At 41.4% G+C, this 17,501-nt stretch overlaps 1 protein-coding gene across 1 annotated transcript in view; it reads right to left on the bottom strand.

The window, feature by feature from the left end:
- The window catches only part of EXD2 (exonuclease 3'-5' domain containing 2), a gene marked incomplete at both ends in the record, with an annotated part of 32,934 nt that overhangs the window by 522 nt on the left and 14,911 nt on the right, over positions 1 to 17,501 (bottom strand). Inside the window, 5 exons of the mRNA XM_079699377.1 lie at positions 2,161 to 2,517; positions 3,624 to 3,759; positions 4,010 to 4,116; positions 5,352 to 5,683; positions 13,313 to 13,439. Of these exons, the coding sequence (XP_079555503.1) occupies positions 2,161 to 2,517; positions 3,624 to 3,759; positions 4,010 to 4,116; positions 5,352 to 5,683; positions 13,313 to 13,439 (1,059 nt within the window). The remainder of the gene's footprint in view (positions 1 to 2,160; positions 2,518 to 3,623; positions 3,760 to 4,009; positions 4,117 to 5,351; positions 5,684 to 13,312; positions 13,440 to 17,501) is intronic.

Raw genomic sequence — 17,501 nt, 5'->3', positions numbered from 1 at the left:
GATGGGTGAAGAATGTTGGTCTTTCATTTACTCCAGGGTTCCCCAGTTACTTATTTTAAGTTACTCATTCTGAACCATACTCAGTCTTTATATTAGCTGTTCAATCAGCCCACGTGTTCCAGGTTTTCATCACAGTGTAACACCTGAATGTAAAATGAAGGTGGTAATATTTCTTCGGTGTCTTCCTTCTTATACAAAGAATGCCAAACCACATCCACAAGATGTGCTTCTGTTGCGATGAAATTCTACTGTGGTTGCTCGGTTGCACAGCTAGTGCTGTTTAATGAGAAGATGTATCCCTGCCTCCTTTCTAACTAAGATACCTTGTGGACAGTACTGTCAGCTCCTACGAATAAAGGAAGCTCCCTGCCCGGGGCTCAGTTCCTCTCCCTACAATCCATACCCCACTCTCAACCCTCGCTAACTAGCAGTGTTCGTGCCCCCTGGGTATTTGCAGGGCATTTTCTGATTTAGCTCACAAGCATCCCACTAACTTGCCTAACTTTCCCCAAACAGCTGTTCTTCTCGGTCCTAGATATCCACGCCCAGCACCCTTCCATCCAAGTCAGCAAGATGAATTTGTTAGAAAGGTCTGTCACTGAAAGGGCAAGTTTAGCTGTTTTAGGAAATACATTTGGGAATTGGTTAAAGGAGCCAGTCTCATTAATTTGTAATATGACCTTGGTAAGTTACTTAACTTTAACCTTGGGGCATCTTAATATAAAACTTGGAAAATAGTTTTAAGTATAAAATTTAAGAATAATTTTTTAAATTTTTAAAAGATTTTAAAGATACAGGATATGTTAGCAGTTACCAGTAAGAAACTCCTACCTCATAGGGTTGTTATAAGAAATAATTAAGGCAATTTATATAAAGTTTATTAACTTGGTGGAATAGGTTAGGATATCTATAAAAAATTTGTTCAATAAATATTTTTTGCTATAATTAAGTTCGTGGGGGAGGGTTGTTTTGTTTTTATAACAAAACACTAAGGCAACCAGCATAACTACCAGGATTTGCAACCTTACCAGTTCAATTATTTCAATTCCTGTTACCACTGAAAGAAGTGGCAAGTTGGGAAGCAAAACTATAGCAGGTAGCCCAGAGTTTTTATCATCTGGGCCATGTGCCCATTTATTTCTCAGGACCAAAAAATGCTTCTCATTTAGGGACACTGAATTAAATGATATGAATTCAACTATGTACTGACGGGGAAAGAGAGAGAAAGCAAGCAAGGAAGGAAAAAGGTAAAAAGTAATTTAAATAGTAACAGCAATTCTGGCCAACATCCCATTCAGTAGGCCAACACCCCGGAGTACAGGTGAGACAAGAAACATGAATCCATTTGTCTCAATTCCCACAGACCTAGATAAGGGAAGAGATGCAAAACCACACACATTGCACTTCACGGGCAACTCCAGAGACTGGAGGAGATATATATATATATATATATATATATATATATATATATATATATATTTTTTTTTAATCTATCTATCTATCTATTTATTTATTTATTTATGGCTGTGTTGGGTCTTCGTTTCTGTGCGAGGGCTTTATCTAGTTGTGGCGAGCAGGGGCCACTCTTCATCGCGGTGCGCGGGCCTCTCACTGCCACGGCCTCTCCCGTTGTGGAGCACAAGCTCCAGATGCGCAGGCTCAGTAGATGTGGCTCACAGGCCCAGTTGCTCCGCGGCATGTGGGATCCTCCCAGACCAGGGCTCGAACCCGTGTCCCCTGCACTGGTGGGCAGATTCCCAACCACTGCGCCACCAGGGAAGCCCTGGAGGATATTTTTTGACTCTTATTTTCCTCTTATGAGCTGACCTAAGGATTTACTTCTGCAGAGAATGTATAAGGTACAACTCCAGTGCCTCTGACCTCTCCTGCTAAGCATGAAAATGGCTGGACATAAGTATATGACCTCGAAGGGTCAAGGATAGAAGGCAAGTCTCCTGTGGAAAGTAAATTAGCAAATAGATTGCTCTATCCCACCCACATGGTATGTTAAGCCACAGAGACTCAGTGGGGTAAGCACGAGGCTGCGCACTGCACCTGGACGACCGCTGCTCCCTCCCCGGCAAGCGTTCTCACTGAGGAGTCGGGGTTAAGTCACTGGACTAGTCCTCAATGCCCTCTGAGCAGGACTGTAGATCGTACCTGGTCTCCAGGCTGGCAGCCTCCTGAAGCATCTCCTCCGTGACCGTGTCTGTGTGATAAAACTCTCTGAGCGCCTGCAGCAGCTCCTCCTTCCGGTGCGCAGGCAGGCCCTCGGCGTTGAGCAGGGCCCTGGCCCCAGAACGCACCTGCCGGCGCTCAGGATCTTCCAGCAGGCGCAAGCCCTCCTCGGAGCCAGTGGGGGCCTGGAACTCCCTGGCCAGCTGCTGCTTCAAGTGGTTGTCATAGTAGTTGGAGATGGCGTGGCAGGAGGTGCACAGCAGCAGCACGTCGTGGGAGTTGTGGTCCTTCATCTCGATGGGAAAGTGCTTCCGGTACTCATGCGGAATCACGTTCTTCCTAAAGAGGCCAGACAGAAGGCAACGCTCATTAGCACACGACACAGAACATACATGGAGTCGGCAGGCAGGCTACTAGGGTTCTGATCTGGGCCTAAACACAACTGAGGAGCTTGGGTCCCACAGCCCAGCAGAGGTGACATAAAGGCCATACCACCTATTCCACTCTTGGCCCACCTACCTACGGGCCTTGGGTTCTCCTCTCCTTGAAGTGAGTGCAGGCCACCGGCGGTCAGACTCCTCTGGCAGGCCAGGGGGCAGGGAGAGGCTAATAACAACCTTTGGGAAGGCTGTGCTCCCAGAAGGACAAGTATCATCCGAGAAATGAAAAGAAATTCGAATGGCCTTCAACATCTGGAAAACAACTCTCTCAAAGCACACAGCGGGTAACTGCTACTCCTGAAACTTTGGAAGCCTGGTGACCTGGAAAAGCCCATTTCCTTCCATTCCTGAAGAATCCCTTACTCTAAAATTGTCTCCCTGGTTCATAAAGTCCATCATTATTGTCTGAGGAGAACTAAGCTCTCAGGGAAACCTCTTGGCAGCAACAACCATTCGTCACACTTTGCAAGCGGAGAAAGGAGGCAAGCGAGTTGCTACACAGAAGCCAGGGAGAAAGCCAGGGTTCTGGGCACCCAGGACCAGTGGTAACTTCACCTTCACGGCCTGGGGACCTTGACGCAGCATAATCTTCTCCAACTATTCTGGAGTGTACCTTCGGCTCATCTGGATACCCATATATCAAGGGTCACAAAGCTTGCGAGCCTCTCAAGGGAGGATCATGAGGACACAGAGAGAAAGGCAGCTTCCTAAGGAAGGAAGGTCTCCGTTCCTTCATGAGCAAAGGGAATGACTCTCTTCATGGCAAACTGCTATCGAGAAGAGTGTTTTATTCCGGAAACTAAGAACTGGCTCAGGAGGGGCAGAAGCCACTACAGCAAGGCCAGGCAGAGGGCTGAAGCTCTTGAGGACACTGGGATGCCCCCTGGGGACAAGTCTCCCAGCCAAAGTAGGCAGACTCAGTCAAGCCCGCCAAGGGCTCTGCGTGTGGCTTGAAGGGCAATTTCCATCAGAGGCAGACAGCAGGGCAGCCCAGCCCACACTCACCGAATGTATGAGTCTTTCTTGCCACACACTACACACAGGTTTTCTTTAACCATCAAGTAGTAGTCTCCCGGGGATTCAGGTCTCCCCGCAGGTTCAAACTGTAGCTTGACCACAAAAGGCTCTTCACTCACCAGCTCTTAGGGGAAAGAAGCAGTGTTAGTGTATGACTGCCCACCTCTCCCACAAGGACGAAGCACCACCTCAGTTGTTCTCTGCCGTATCCTGGCAGAGATCACTATTTCTGGGTTCTGAACAGCCCCATCCCACGTGTCTCTAGGTCTCTCTGCCTTCTATCCATCCCATCCCTCTGCCTTATCTCATGCCCACTCCAGTCAGTGCCTGCATGCACCTAATTATACATCTAATATGACAGTTGAATCTCAAACCTCCAATGCCTTTGTCCAGGTACCACTGAGCTTTTCTTCGATCACAAGTGCAGAGGGGCTGTCCGTCAGGAGCGTGGAGAAAGCAGTTATCATAGAGGGGTGATTTTCTGTGGGGAAGGGAGAGAGAAATCTAAAACTGGGAGCTAACTATTGATCAAGGTACCAGTTGCCTTCCTATATTGAGTGACCCAAACTATTCAACACTAGGGTCAAACATTACACTTTTGGAAAAAAAAAAAAATGGCAAGAAATCATGTTTATTCCTCCATCTGCACTGGGCTAGGAAAGAGAAATTAAAATGAATCAGTTTATACTATTAGTTTTTATATTTATAGATTGGAACATTAGAGAGTGAGTTGGGTAGTGTTTACATCGTTCTATCATGAAAGCAAGCAGGGACAGAACACCAGGAAAACTCCCCTGTAATCACTGGATTAACAAAGTAAATTAAAATGAAAGAACTTCAAGCTAAAGTAATGGGTGCCACGTGGATTTATTTCTGGCTCATATGCAATAGTTGCTTCAATTTAATCACACAATTCCTAAAGGCACTTTACTATAGGGACCAAACTTCCACTCCGAAGTACTTATTAGTCATCTTCCTGCAGTAGAGGCATAAGCTGTACAGGAAAATTCCCATTGGCTAGAGAATAACATCGGCTTAGGACTGGATGCCATTCTAAATAATCAAATACCAAATGAACAAGAATCAGATGATGCATTTCTCCTGAAAAGTATGAGGCACTTCATTTTCTTTTTTTTTTTTTTTTTTTTTTTTTGTGGTACGCGGGCCTCTCACTGTTGTGGCCTCTCCCGTTGCAGAGCACAGGCTCCGGACGCACAGGCTCAGCAGCCATGGCTCACAGGCCCAGCTGCTCCACGGCATGTGGGATCTTCCCGGACCAGGGCACGAACCCGTGTCCCCTGCATCGGCAGGCGGACTCTCAACCACTGCGCCACCAGGGAAGCCCTGAGGCACTTCATTTTACCTTCACAGCTATCCTGAAGCAAGCAAGGAATAATAATTATGCCCTCACTTATAATTGGAAAAGTACAGGTCTAAGGTCACATCTAGGTCAGTGACAAAGCTAGGTTAAGCTCTCCTCCGTTTCACTCCAACTGCCCACAAATAAAAAAGTAGAAGGGCAAAAGGAAAAAAATATACAAATAAATCAAAGGATAGCTCCAAATGTCCTTGAAGGAAAGGAAAAATAGAATTAATCCTTGGAGAGCCTCTGCCACTTTACCACACTAGCCTTCTCCCCAGATCCAAGGTAAGGCATCATGCCTTTTGCTGGAAGCTGGGCCTTGGACTCTACTAGACATGGAACAACTCAGTTACCTGGCAGAATAGCCCACTCCAAGGGGCTTTCTTTTATGTTTTCTGGGGTCTCTCCCTTGGTGGTTGCCTGGCATCATTCCATCGGTCTTCGACTTCTTATTTCTTGGCTTCTGCTGAGATTCTGTTCCTTCCCCATTAACCTCCTCTCCCAATCTGCTAATTCCTTTGCTTCGGAATGGGATATCTACCACATCCTGACATTTCTCCAAGACTTTTCTCCAGCCAGTGAAGTCATCATTTTCTTCTAGAGTTGAATTCCTAGAGAAAGGGTATCCAAGAAGATGGAGAAAGAGAGCCACTGAAATCTGGGCATCCCTGGCAGCATAAATTACCTGAAGAGAAAAGTCAGAGATCAGTGGAATCCGGAAGGCAAACCAGAGAGAGAAACTTCAAAATCAATCGCAAAGACAGAGACAACTTTTAGGTTCCAATTCAAGATGTACAGTAACCCAGGCACCATGTACTCCTTAAAACCTTTTAATTACAAAAAAATTCAAATGAGGGCTTCCCTGGTGGCGCAGTGGTTGAGAGTCCGCCTGCCGATGCAGGGGACATGGGTTCGTGCCCCGGTCTGGGAAGATCCCACATGCCGCGGAGCGGCTGGGCCCGTGAGCCATGGCCGCTGAGCCTGCGCGTCCGGAGCCTGTGCTCCGCAATGGGAGAGGCCACAGCAGTGAGAGGCCCGCATACCGCACACACACACACACACACACACACACTAAAACAAAAAACATAGGTGTAAAAAGGTTATATCTCAAGTAATTAGCAATCTATAAAAATATTAGCCACTATTAGGTGGGATTTAATTTAAAAAAAAATTCAAATGATACAAAAACAAATCAAATAGTATAATGAATCCTCATGTTCTCTATGTTTTTAACTAACATAGCTAAAATAATGACCTACTCTACGTGCTCAAAATTCCTAATCTATATAAATCAGTGAAGTTTCTTTCTATCTGCTACCAAACATGCTGGACAGATTTTTCTCAAGTTTGGGGTAGGGTAGTTACCACAGGTCTGACAGCTTCACTTTGGAAACTGTCATCATCTAGAAAACTGAAACCAAGATTCATTAAGAGGCCTGTGTGACTATTGATCAGAAATAAACTGCTGTACGTATTAATACAATGTGTAAAAAACAAGGAAAACAGTTTCAAACATGGACCTCAAATCAAAAGTCACAAGGGCCCACTTCTGGAATTTACGTATTTATTAATAGTAAGTCATTCTCCCAAGCAACTAGGCACAGGCAAGCTGGTCATAAATAAAAGTAGTCACAACTACAATTAATAAGTCTTCCCAACAAAGCATGTGAGGACTTTAACATTCCTTTAATTCACCATTAATAATCAAGCCTGGTAAATAACACTATTAGTATGGATTTTTTGTGTGCTTTTAGAATAATAGAAAAAAAGAATAGAGTAATAGAAAAATAAGGTTTGGGTAAAATTCTCCACCTAGACCCAAGCATCTACATCTCTGTCAGCAAGTTGTCTCCCACAGGAAAAAGAGGGTGCTTGAACGTGAAGAGTTCAGAACGATTTTTAACAAATTATTTCCAAATGATAAGGAATCCAAGGCACTTTTCAACAAATGGTGCTGGAACAACAGGATGTCCACATGCAAAAAGATAAAGTTGGACTCCTACTTCACACCACACACAAAAATTAACTCAAAATGGACTATGAACCTAAGTGTAAGAGCCAAAACATAAGACTCTTAGAAGAAAACATAGGAGGGACTTCCCTGGTGGCACAGTGGTTAAGAATCTGCCTGCCAATGCAGGGGACACGGGTTCGAGCCCTGGTCCGGGAAGATACCACATGCCGCGGAGCAACTAAGCAACTAACCGTACTGAGCCTGCGCTCTAGAGCCTGCAAGCCACAACTACTGAAGGCTGCGTGCCACAACTACTGAAGCCTGCGTGCCACAACTACTGAAGCCCGCACGCCTAGAGTCAGTGCTCTGCACAAGAGAAGCCACCGCAATGAGAAGCCCGCACACCACAACGAAGAGTAGCCCCCGCTCGCCACAGCTAGAAAAAGCCCACGCACAGCAACAAAGACCCAACACAGCCAAAAATAAATAAGTAAATAAATTTATTTAAAAAAAAAAAGAAGGGCTTCCCTGGTGGCGCAGTGGTTGAGAGTCCGCCTGCCGATGCAGGGGACACGGGTTCGTGCCCCGGTCCGGGAAGGTCCCACATGCCAAGGAGCGGCTGGGCCCGTGAGCCATGGCCTCTGAGCCTGCGCGTCCGGAGCCTGTGCTCCGCAACACGAGAGGCCACAGCAGTGAGAGGCCCGCATACCGCAAAAAAAAAAGAAAAAGAAAAAGAAAACAGAGGAGTACATATTCATGACCTTGGGTTAGGCAATGATTTCTTAGATATGACACCAAAAGCATGAGAAATAAAAGAAAAAATAGATAACTGGACCTCATCAAAATTAAAAGCTTTCGTGCTTTAAATGATCCCATCAAGTAAGTGAAAAGACAATCTGCAGAAAATGGGAGAAAATATTTATAAATTATATATCTGATAAGGGATTAGTATCCAGAATATATAAGAATACACACACAAACACACACACACACACACGTCTCTTAAAACTCAACAATTTAAAGACAAATAACACAATTAAAATGTGAGCAAAGGATCTGAAAAGACATTTCTCCAAAGAAGATATACCAATAGCCAACAAGCACATGAAAGATGCTCAGTATCATTGGTCACTAGGGAAATATAAATCAAAACCACAACGAAATACCACTTCACACCTACTAGGATTGCTCTAATCAAAAAGATGAATAATAATAAGTGTTGGTAAGGTTATGGAAAATTGGAACCTTCATACATTGCTGCTGGGACTATAAAATGGTATGGTTACTTTGGAAAATAGTTGGGCAGTTCCTCAAAGAGTTAAATATAAAGTTACCATATGACTCAGCAATTCCATCCTAGGTATTTACCCAAGAGAACTGAAAATGTATGTCCACATAAAAACTTATACACAGATATTCATAGTGGCTTATTCATAACAGCTAAAAAAATGAAAGCAACCCAAACCTCTACCAATTGATAAACGAATAAACAAAGTGTGGTCTATCCATACAGTGAAGCATTATTTAGCACTAAAAAAGAAATGAAGTACCAATAGATGCTACAACATGGATGAACCACAAAAACATGGTGAGAAGCCATCCAAAGAACCACATACTGTATGATTCCATTTATATGAAATGTCCAGAACAGGCAAATTTATAGAGACAGAAAGTAGATTAGCGGTTGCCTAAGGCTGGGGTGTTGGGGAGGTGAGATGGGAAGTGACTGCTAATGGGTATGGGGTTTCTTTTGGGGTGATGAAAATGTTCTAAAACTAGATTGTGCTGATGGTTACACAACTCTGTAAATATACTAAAATCCATTGACTTGTATACTTTTTTTTTTTTTTTTGGCCTCATTGCACGGCTTGCAGGATCTTAGTTCCCCAACCAGGGATCGAACCCGGGCCCCCAGCAATGGAAGGGCAGAGTCCTAACCACTGGACCGCCAGGGAAGTCCCTGACTTGTATACTTTAAATGGGTGCATTTTATTGTATGTAAATTATATTTCAATATAACTATTAAAAGAAAGGAAGGAATGAACCAACCAAGGCACAAAGAAGTAACTTACTCAGGGTCGCAGCAAATCTGAAATAGCTTTAGAAAACAAAATCAGATACCTTGATTCCCAGAACTCTCTCACAGGATAATATTAATCCTAAAATACTAACTATTGCTAACTCTTTCCATTAACAATGTTTTGGGGGATTTCCCTGGTGGTCTGGTGGTTAAGACTGTGCTTCCACTGCAGGGTGTGTGGGTTCCCCTTGGTCAGGAACTAGGATTGCTGCATGCCATGCGGTGCAGTCCAAAAAAAAAAAAAAAAAAAAAACACAATGTTTTAGAAGGATGAACAAACAAATGGTAACAAACTAAGCAAACAAGAGAAGGTTGAAACCTGGGCCTGTAGGGGGTAGTAAGCAAAAAATCCAAAAATCAAATTAATCTGAGCCACAAAGAATGGCAAAGTATAAAGAATGCGAGGCACCAGGTATCTATAAAAGCAATGATACAAGCAGGGGTGAAAACAGGAGGATCAGGTGACAGTCTCTGTAAATAACTCAGATCTCCAGATCTCCTCTCTTACAGCATAGGGACAGGCAATTACTCCCTCCCTGACCCCAAAGAGTAAAAGTTTGTAGAACCAAAACTAAAATGGAGTCACTTATGTCAGAGACAAAATGGAGGTGGCCAATGCAGGCGCATTAAAGAAAATGAAACTTTATTTAACATAACTTGCAGGAATTTACAGCTCTCCTCAGAAATCAGCAGAGGATGTCAGTCAATCTCCAAACACTGAGTCTGTTCATGCCATCTTTGGACTTCCTTATTCCCCTGTCTCAGCTATCCTGATCCAAATAAGGAAGAAGACCACTAGGCAAACAATCAGCTAAAAAAGCCAAAAATCTTCCACATTTACCCAATGAAAACCCTTTAGTCTGTGAGCAACTTGAAACTCATTGCTCCCATGGCCTTGAGTTTCCCACCTTGCAGGTCAAAACTGTTGCAATAAACTCATATTTCTGCTTTGTTTTACTCGGTGTGCAGAGTTTGGGTTTTGACAAGTTTAAGTCATATAGTGGCTAAATCACAGAGGATCTGGACCTAGTAATACCAGGCATGGCAGAGGTTGGGGGCAAGTGTCACCAGGAAAAAGGGGGATTATGGGAAAATCTACATATTAAATGATGAGACTACCAGCACCTTCTCTCCCACTCAGCTACCAGAATATAGGCTGTGGGGCTGATACCTCTTGGGCAGAAGAGTAGGAGATTCATGTCTAGAGGAACTGAGTGGCCTGAGAGAAAAGACTTACAGTTACTGACATTTGACTTTAATTTATATTAATAGTTACTGATAATAAAACTCGCTAGTCAAAAATACCTGGCCATATGCTCTGTGCTCTCATTCCATTTTTTTTAAATGTCAAATTTAAATATTATTTTCTGTATTTTACAAAATCTCATTAAGCATTATGTTTATAATTAGAAAAACAATAAAATTTTTTAAATGAAGAATGAATAAGAGTCTTTGGAAATTCTGAATTCTCACAATAATATGGATCACAAATTTGGTTTCAAATTTGGTAGCAATTAACTTTTTCTTCCCAATGTTTTATTTGAAAGTTTTCAAACCTAAGGAAAAGTTAAAAGAATGATAATTGACATTCACAATTGTCAACATTTGCTTTATCTCTTTATAATACAATACATACACCATACAAATACTTTTTTTTTGGGGGGGGGGCTGAACACTTTTCAAAATTAAGTTGCAGCTATTATGATATTTACTTCATCCCTAAATACTTTAGTGTGTATCTTCTAAGAACAAGGACACTCTCCTACATAATCACAACACCATTATCACACCCAAGAACTTTAACATTGACAAAATACAATAATACACAGTTGTATTCTAATGTCTCCAACAGTCCCAAAGATGTCTTTTACAGATGTTGCAGGATTCAGAAATTTCAGAATTTTATTTAGAATTTTTAGAATTATTTACAGAATTATGCAACCTTTATCACAGTCAATTTTAGAACATTTTCAGCAGCCCAGTAAGAAAACTTATATCCTTTACCAGTCATCCCCCACTTCTTCCAGTCCTAGGCAGCCACAAATTTATTTTTTGTCTCTATAGATTTGCCTGTTCTGAATATTTCATATAAATGGAATCATACAATATGTGATCTTCTCTGACTAGCTTCTTTCACTTAGCATAATGTTTTCAAGACTCATCCATGTTGTAGCTTTTTATTGCTGAATAATATTCCATTGTATGGCTATACCATATTTTATTTACTCATTCATTAATTGATAGATTCAACTGGCACTTTCATGTCTCCTTTGTAAACAAAAATGGATAGCTAAGGATCTAAACATTTTAGAAAAATCTTTAATGTGGAAGACAAAGACCAAATCAAGCATTTAAATTAGAAATTCAGAGTAAAAAGAGGCAATGCAGGAAAGAGAAGAAAAGTTCAGAAATCTTCAATACTCTAAGATAACAGAAGATATGATATCCATTAAACAAAAATACAAAGTTATTTTAAAAGCGAGTATTGAGAAAAGACCAGGAGCTCTTATGACTTAATATGATAGGAAATTAAAAGTTGATTGGAATACTGAAAGATAAACTTGAGGACATTTCCCAGAAGGTAAAACAAAAAATATAGAGATGGAAAATCAAAGAGAAAATATTTTTCTAAGAAAATTAGAGGATCAATTCAAGGGATTTGATATACAAATCATATGAGTTCTAGAAACAAAAAAGAGGGAAAATTTCCAAGAAATAGTATGAGAATAATTCCCTGAACTGAAAGACATGAGCTTACAGACCAAAAGGGTCCACTGAATTCCAAAACTATAATGAAAAATGGTCCACACTATCATCATGAATTTTAAAAACTAAGAATAAAGAGATTTTCAAGAAAGAAAAACAAGCCACATACTCAACATCAACACTGGAAGCTACAAGGAGCATTGCCTTCAAAGTTCTGAAGGAATATGATTTCCACCCTAAAATGCTATCCTTCAGCCGAACTATCAGTTAATAGGGAAACTAATATCTTTGCAGACATGCATGGTGTCATAAATTAACTCCCCATGCTCCTTTTCTCAAGAAGCTATTTTGAATGTACTCCACCAAGATAAGAAAGTAAAAAGACGCGATATTTTTAAAACAGAGGATCTACTATAGAAGAGAGGTGAAGGGAATTCCCAGGTTGACGGTAAATGCAAATTTCAGGATGAGAGTTGGGCAGCAGGGCTGGAGTGCAACCAGTCCTGAAAGGAGCAGGATGACAGAGCACTAGCAGGGCTAGCTCCAAGGGAAAATGAAATGAGTAAGTTACCTGACTGTGTCTGAAGCAGCAGAAAGGAGATCTCTACATAGTTCCGTTAAAGAGTCTGGGGTTGAAACAGTTAACAGGTATACAGAAAACTAAGCAAACAAAAATATAAATTACACTCCTGGGAAAACGAAAAGTTGTACAAGGAAAAAACATTTACTTTAGTCAGTTTGCTATGTGGAGCAGCTATAAATAATATCAATATAAGTAGATATTAACCTGATAAAAGTGATGATTTACCTCGATTAGGAGCATGGGGAAGGGAATAAATATCTGTCTGGGGATACAGGAATTGCAAGAGTACTATACTAAATCATGTCTTCCACAGCAAGAAGTCAAAAGATAATATGTAAAATAAGAAAGAGTAATATATGCATGTAAATTTAAAATATAATGGTAATTACCAGAAAGAAATGAAATCAGTTGCCTCTGAAAAGAAGGAAGAGTAATTAGGAATGGGAGAGGAAGGCAGGGAACTACTGGCTGTTTCTTATAAGTCTTATAACACTTTGGGTTTTTAAATTATGCATTTGTATTCATGACAAAAAAAATTACATTTTCTGAAATGCCTGGCATATAGTAAATGCTCCAAAAAAATAGAATGGGGACTCTTACCCTTTTATTTAAGTAGCATCTACATTATTATAGAGCATTTTTCTTGGGTATCATCAATGAGGCTATTTTAAGGCATTTCTGCCCAACACATATCATCTTTGAGGATTAGAATTTTTTTTTTTTTTTTGCTGTATGCGGGCCTCTCACTGTTGTGGCCTCTCCCGCTGTGGAGCACAGGCTCCGGACACGCAGGCTCAGCGGCCATGGCCCACGGGCCCAGCCGCTCCACGGCATGTGGGATCTTCCCGGACCGGGGCACGAACCTGTGTCTCCTGCATCAGCAGGCAGACTCTCAACCACTGCGCCACCAGGGAAGCCCTAGAATTTTTTAAATAATTATATTTCACAAGCAATGACTCTTCCACTCTTCAACTACTCTGATAAGAAGTACCTGATCCTTAGTAAGAGTCTCAGCATCCCAGTTGCTGCAACGAAGCAGAAGGGACTTGTCAAGGGGAAAGTTCAAAACAGTCTCAGCGAGTGATTTCAGGCTAAGCCCATTAGAGAGCAAATTGTTTCTACAAGAAATAAATAAAAGCATGTGTCAAAAATGGGAAAGGACAAGAACAGGCAAATCAAAAAAGGTATACAAATGGCCAATAAACAAATGACACATAATCTCACTACATCAAACCAAATAAAAAGTATATACAATTTAAAAATCTATCAGATTACAAAGATTTTAAAAAAATAACTATATCTAGTATTGGTGGAACATGAAGAATCACCATCTAATCTAAAATTTGTGCACTGAACATTTGTATAACCTTTATGAAAAACAGTTTGTCAGTAAATAGCTATCAAAATTTTGAACATGAAAATTCTGTGATTCAATAATTCCACTTTTAGTAATTTGTCCTAAGACAAATGTACATAAAACAATCTTCAGTATAGCACTATTTATAGTAGCAAAGAACTGGAAACAACCTAACATCCTCAATAGAAGACTGGTTAAATATCCATGCAATCTCTGGGTGTGGGGTTTGGGGTGATCATAAATCTTTACATTTTATATATATGTATATATATATATATATTTTTGGCTGTGTTGGGTCTTCATTGCTGCGTGCGGGCTTTCTCTAGTTGCAGCGAGTGGTGGTTACTCTTCGTTGCGGTGCGCAGGCTTCTTATTGCGGTGCTTTCTCTTGTTGCGGACCACGGGCTCTAGGTGTGCGGGCTCAGTAGTTGTGGCACATGGGCTCAGTAGTTGTGGCTCGCAGGCTCTAGAGCGCAGGCTCAGTAGTTATGGTGCATGGGCTTAGTTGTTAGTTGCATGTGGGATCTTCCTGGACCAGGGCTCGAACCCATGTCCCCTGCATTGGCAGGTGGGTCCTTAACCACTGCACCACCAGGGAAGTCCTACATTTTTTATATTTGAATTGGCTAGTGTTTGTGTATTACTTTTCAAATTTGAAAAATGTGATAAGGCTACTTTCATGGAGGGCACGAAGGTACAATAAAATCAAATAATCTTCTGCTCTTCAAACACTTTCTGATTCAAATAGCTGCAGAGTGGTGAAAAAAATTAATTTACCCAAGGATTGGAGAGTCCAAACAAGGGCTAATGTAAAATTAAGAACACACCAGTCTACAAAAGTGGAGCTGACTTGCTGGTTACCAAGTGAGAGATGAGAGGTTTTAGAGGAGGAAGCTTGGAGGTGGAGGTTCACATCAGTGTTACTGTTACAACATGCACGATTCCCTCAGGTACTGTGGAAAATGAAATTATTATAATGATGAAGAAAAGGAAGTCCCTCCTTACAAAAACAAGCAGTAACTTGATGGATTTCATCACCCCCAAAAGGCAGCACTGACTAAAAAGTTAAAAAAAAAGGCCCAGACCCACTCAGGTAAAATATGTAAGGTCGTGGTTCAATTAATGGAAATTAAGAATTTGGGGGAGACAAACTTCTTTCCTTTTTTTAAAAATTTTAAAAATCTTTTTATGCTTTCCTTTATATTAGTAATTACAATAGCAATGAGTGTTTATTGTTAAAAATTCAGACAACAGAGAAGAGTAATGGGTGAAAAGTGAAAGCCCTCCACCCCCCACTTCCACTCTTCAGGAAGAATGACCCTTATGAGTATACTGTGGCCCCTTCAGACGTTTTTTACAGACAAACAAAAAAACAGATGGTTAGACGGAGGAGCAGATATAGTTTCTTGGTATTTGTTTTTTATTCTGCAACTTGCTCTATCACTTAATGTATCAGGGACCTCCTTCCCTGACAGTAAGCACAAATGTACTTATTACATTCTTTCTAACAGCTGTGCAATTTATCAAGCCTGGGTATTCCATAATCCTTGAAATCATTACCCTCATTGAAAGACAGCACTTAGTTTTTCGTTACTTAATTCCATTTAGGTCATTAGTCTTTTTTTTTTTTTTTAATTATTTATTTATTTATTTTTGGCTGCGTTGGGTCTTCGTTGCTGCACGTGGGCTTTCTCTAGTTGCAGGGAGTGGGGGCTACTCTTCGTTGTGGTGCACGGGCTTCTCATTGCAGTGGCTTCTCCTGTTGCGGAGCATGGACGCTAGGCGCGTGGGCTTCATTGGTTGTGGTGCATGGACTCAGTTGCTCCGCGGCATGTGAGATCTTCCCAGACCAGGGCTCGAACCTGTGTCCCCTGCATTGGCAGGGGGATTCATGACCACTGCACCACCAGGGAAGCCCCATTAGTCTTTTTTTAAACGTCCTATCTGGGAAGGTTTCACATTTTTCGAGAATGGATTAAAAACAAGATGCCACCTTTGCTACTTCAAAGTTTCACTAGGAAAAGTTCCAAAATCATATACAACAATCTCCATAATAAATTATCTTCTGCTAACACATAATAAAAATATAGAGAGTATGAAGAAAAGAGGACAGCATTACCAAGAAAATCTGTGCTCCTCTCCAAAGTCCAATGAAAGTAACTACTTACAGCAAACACCAGGAGCAGCCTATGGCTAAAAGCTGAGTATAATTCTTGCACTATAATGTCAAATTTCTTCTACTATATGTCAAAAAATTTTAATTTTACTTCTAAAGTATTCAATAATAAAATAAGAATGTTTAAAATTTTAATAAGATTTCATTAAAAATGAAGAAACCTGGGCTTCCCTGGTGGTGCAGTGGTTGAGAGTCTGTCTGCCTGCCGATGCAGAGGACACGGGTTCGTGCCCCGGTCCAGGAAGATCCCACATGTCATGGAGCGGCTGGGCCCGTGAGCCATGGCCACTGAGCCTGCGCGTCCGGAGCCTGTGCTCCGCAGTGGGAGAGGCCCCAACAGTGAGAGGCCCGCGTACCGCAAAAAAAAAAAAAAGAAGAAGCCTGATAAATGCTTCATTCTTATTTCTAGAGAAGTTCATGGTCACAGTCAGCTTTGGCCAAATTTTGTTTTTTGACACTTGGCCATTCTGCATTTAGCCAGATAAGTAAGGGCACTTCTAATTTCTATATACTCATAGAGAGGACTGTAAATGGATAGAAAGAGATCTGGAAGGACAAACCAGTCAGATCATGGTGGTGCTATAGGTGGTAGTGATGATGATGATGATGATGGACAGTAATAGTTGAAATTTACACAGCACTCTCTATATGTCAAACACCATTTCTAAGTTCTTTACATAGTTTAACTCGTTTAATCCTCACACCAGTCCTATGAGATGGGAACATTATTATTTCTACTTTTCAGATGAGGGAACTGAGGAACAGTGAGGCTTAGTAACCTGACAAAGGTCACGCTGCTGGTAAGAGGAAGACTGGGACTCCCACCCTCACAGCCTGCTCTGGAGTCAGCTCCTGGCCACGATACACATGGCCTCTAATAGCAGAGTAACAGCAGGCAGCTCTGGGGAGGCGGCACCAAAGGAAGGAGGGCCTGACGAAAGGCGGCTTTGGCTGCTACACTCCAAATACTTTTACAGAGCTAAAAGAATGTTACAGTAAATATTTCAATGTATTACTTGGAAAAAAATGGATCCTTCATTTATAAGAGTTTCTTTTTTTTTTTTTTGTATAAGAGTTTCATTTACACAAGCCAAACTACTAAACTAAACTAAAATTTCATTTACTACCAAAAAATTATGATAAGCATAGATTTTAATCAGGCCTTCTCTTAGTTTATCAAATCCTCCAGCCCTTCAATATCAGTGGCAGGGAGAAAGGCAGGGAGAGAGGCTGTTTCAGTCCACACTATTAAAATGAGGACCTGTATATATACATGAGAAGGTAACTGCAGTTTCCTTAAAAAGGGTAGAATTTCCACAGGAATAGAATTCCAAAGGAAAGGGAAATCTCTTCCTCTCAGTAAAGCATTAGGTCTACCACCATTCTGGGCCAAAAGCAGGGTCTGCACATTCAAATGTTGATCAGGATGAGCTGGGTGTGACAGCTGGGAGGGGTGGGGATTCTGGCAAATTGAACAAAGCATGCTCATCTAAGAGGATGATGCTTCCAACCAACTGCTGCCATCTAGAACTACTGACCTAGTGTAGTCAAATCACCTAATTTTTCAAGAGAAGCCAGGAATAGAGATTTTTACATTAAATCTTCTGAATGTAAACTAAAATCTCCCCCAAATATCATGCAGGACAA

This window comes from Hyperoodon ampullatus (assembly GCF_949752795.1).
Source record: "Hyperoodon ampullatus genome assembly, chromosome: 3".
NCBI classification, from domain to species: domain Eukaryota; kingdom Metazoa; phylum Chordata; class Mammalia; order Artiodactyla; family Ziphiidae; genus Hyperoodon; species Hyperoodon ampullatus.
Note: the sequence above shows the minus strand (reverse complement) of the source record. Positions and strands in the feature narration are given on the sequence as shown.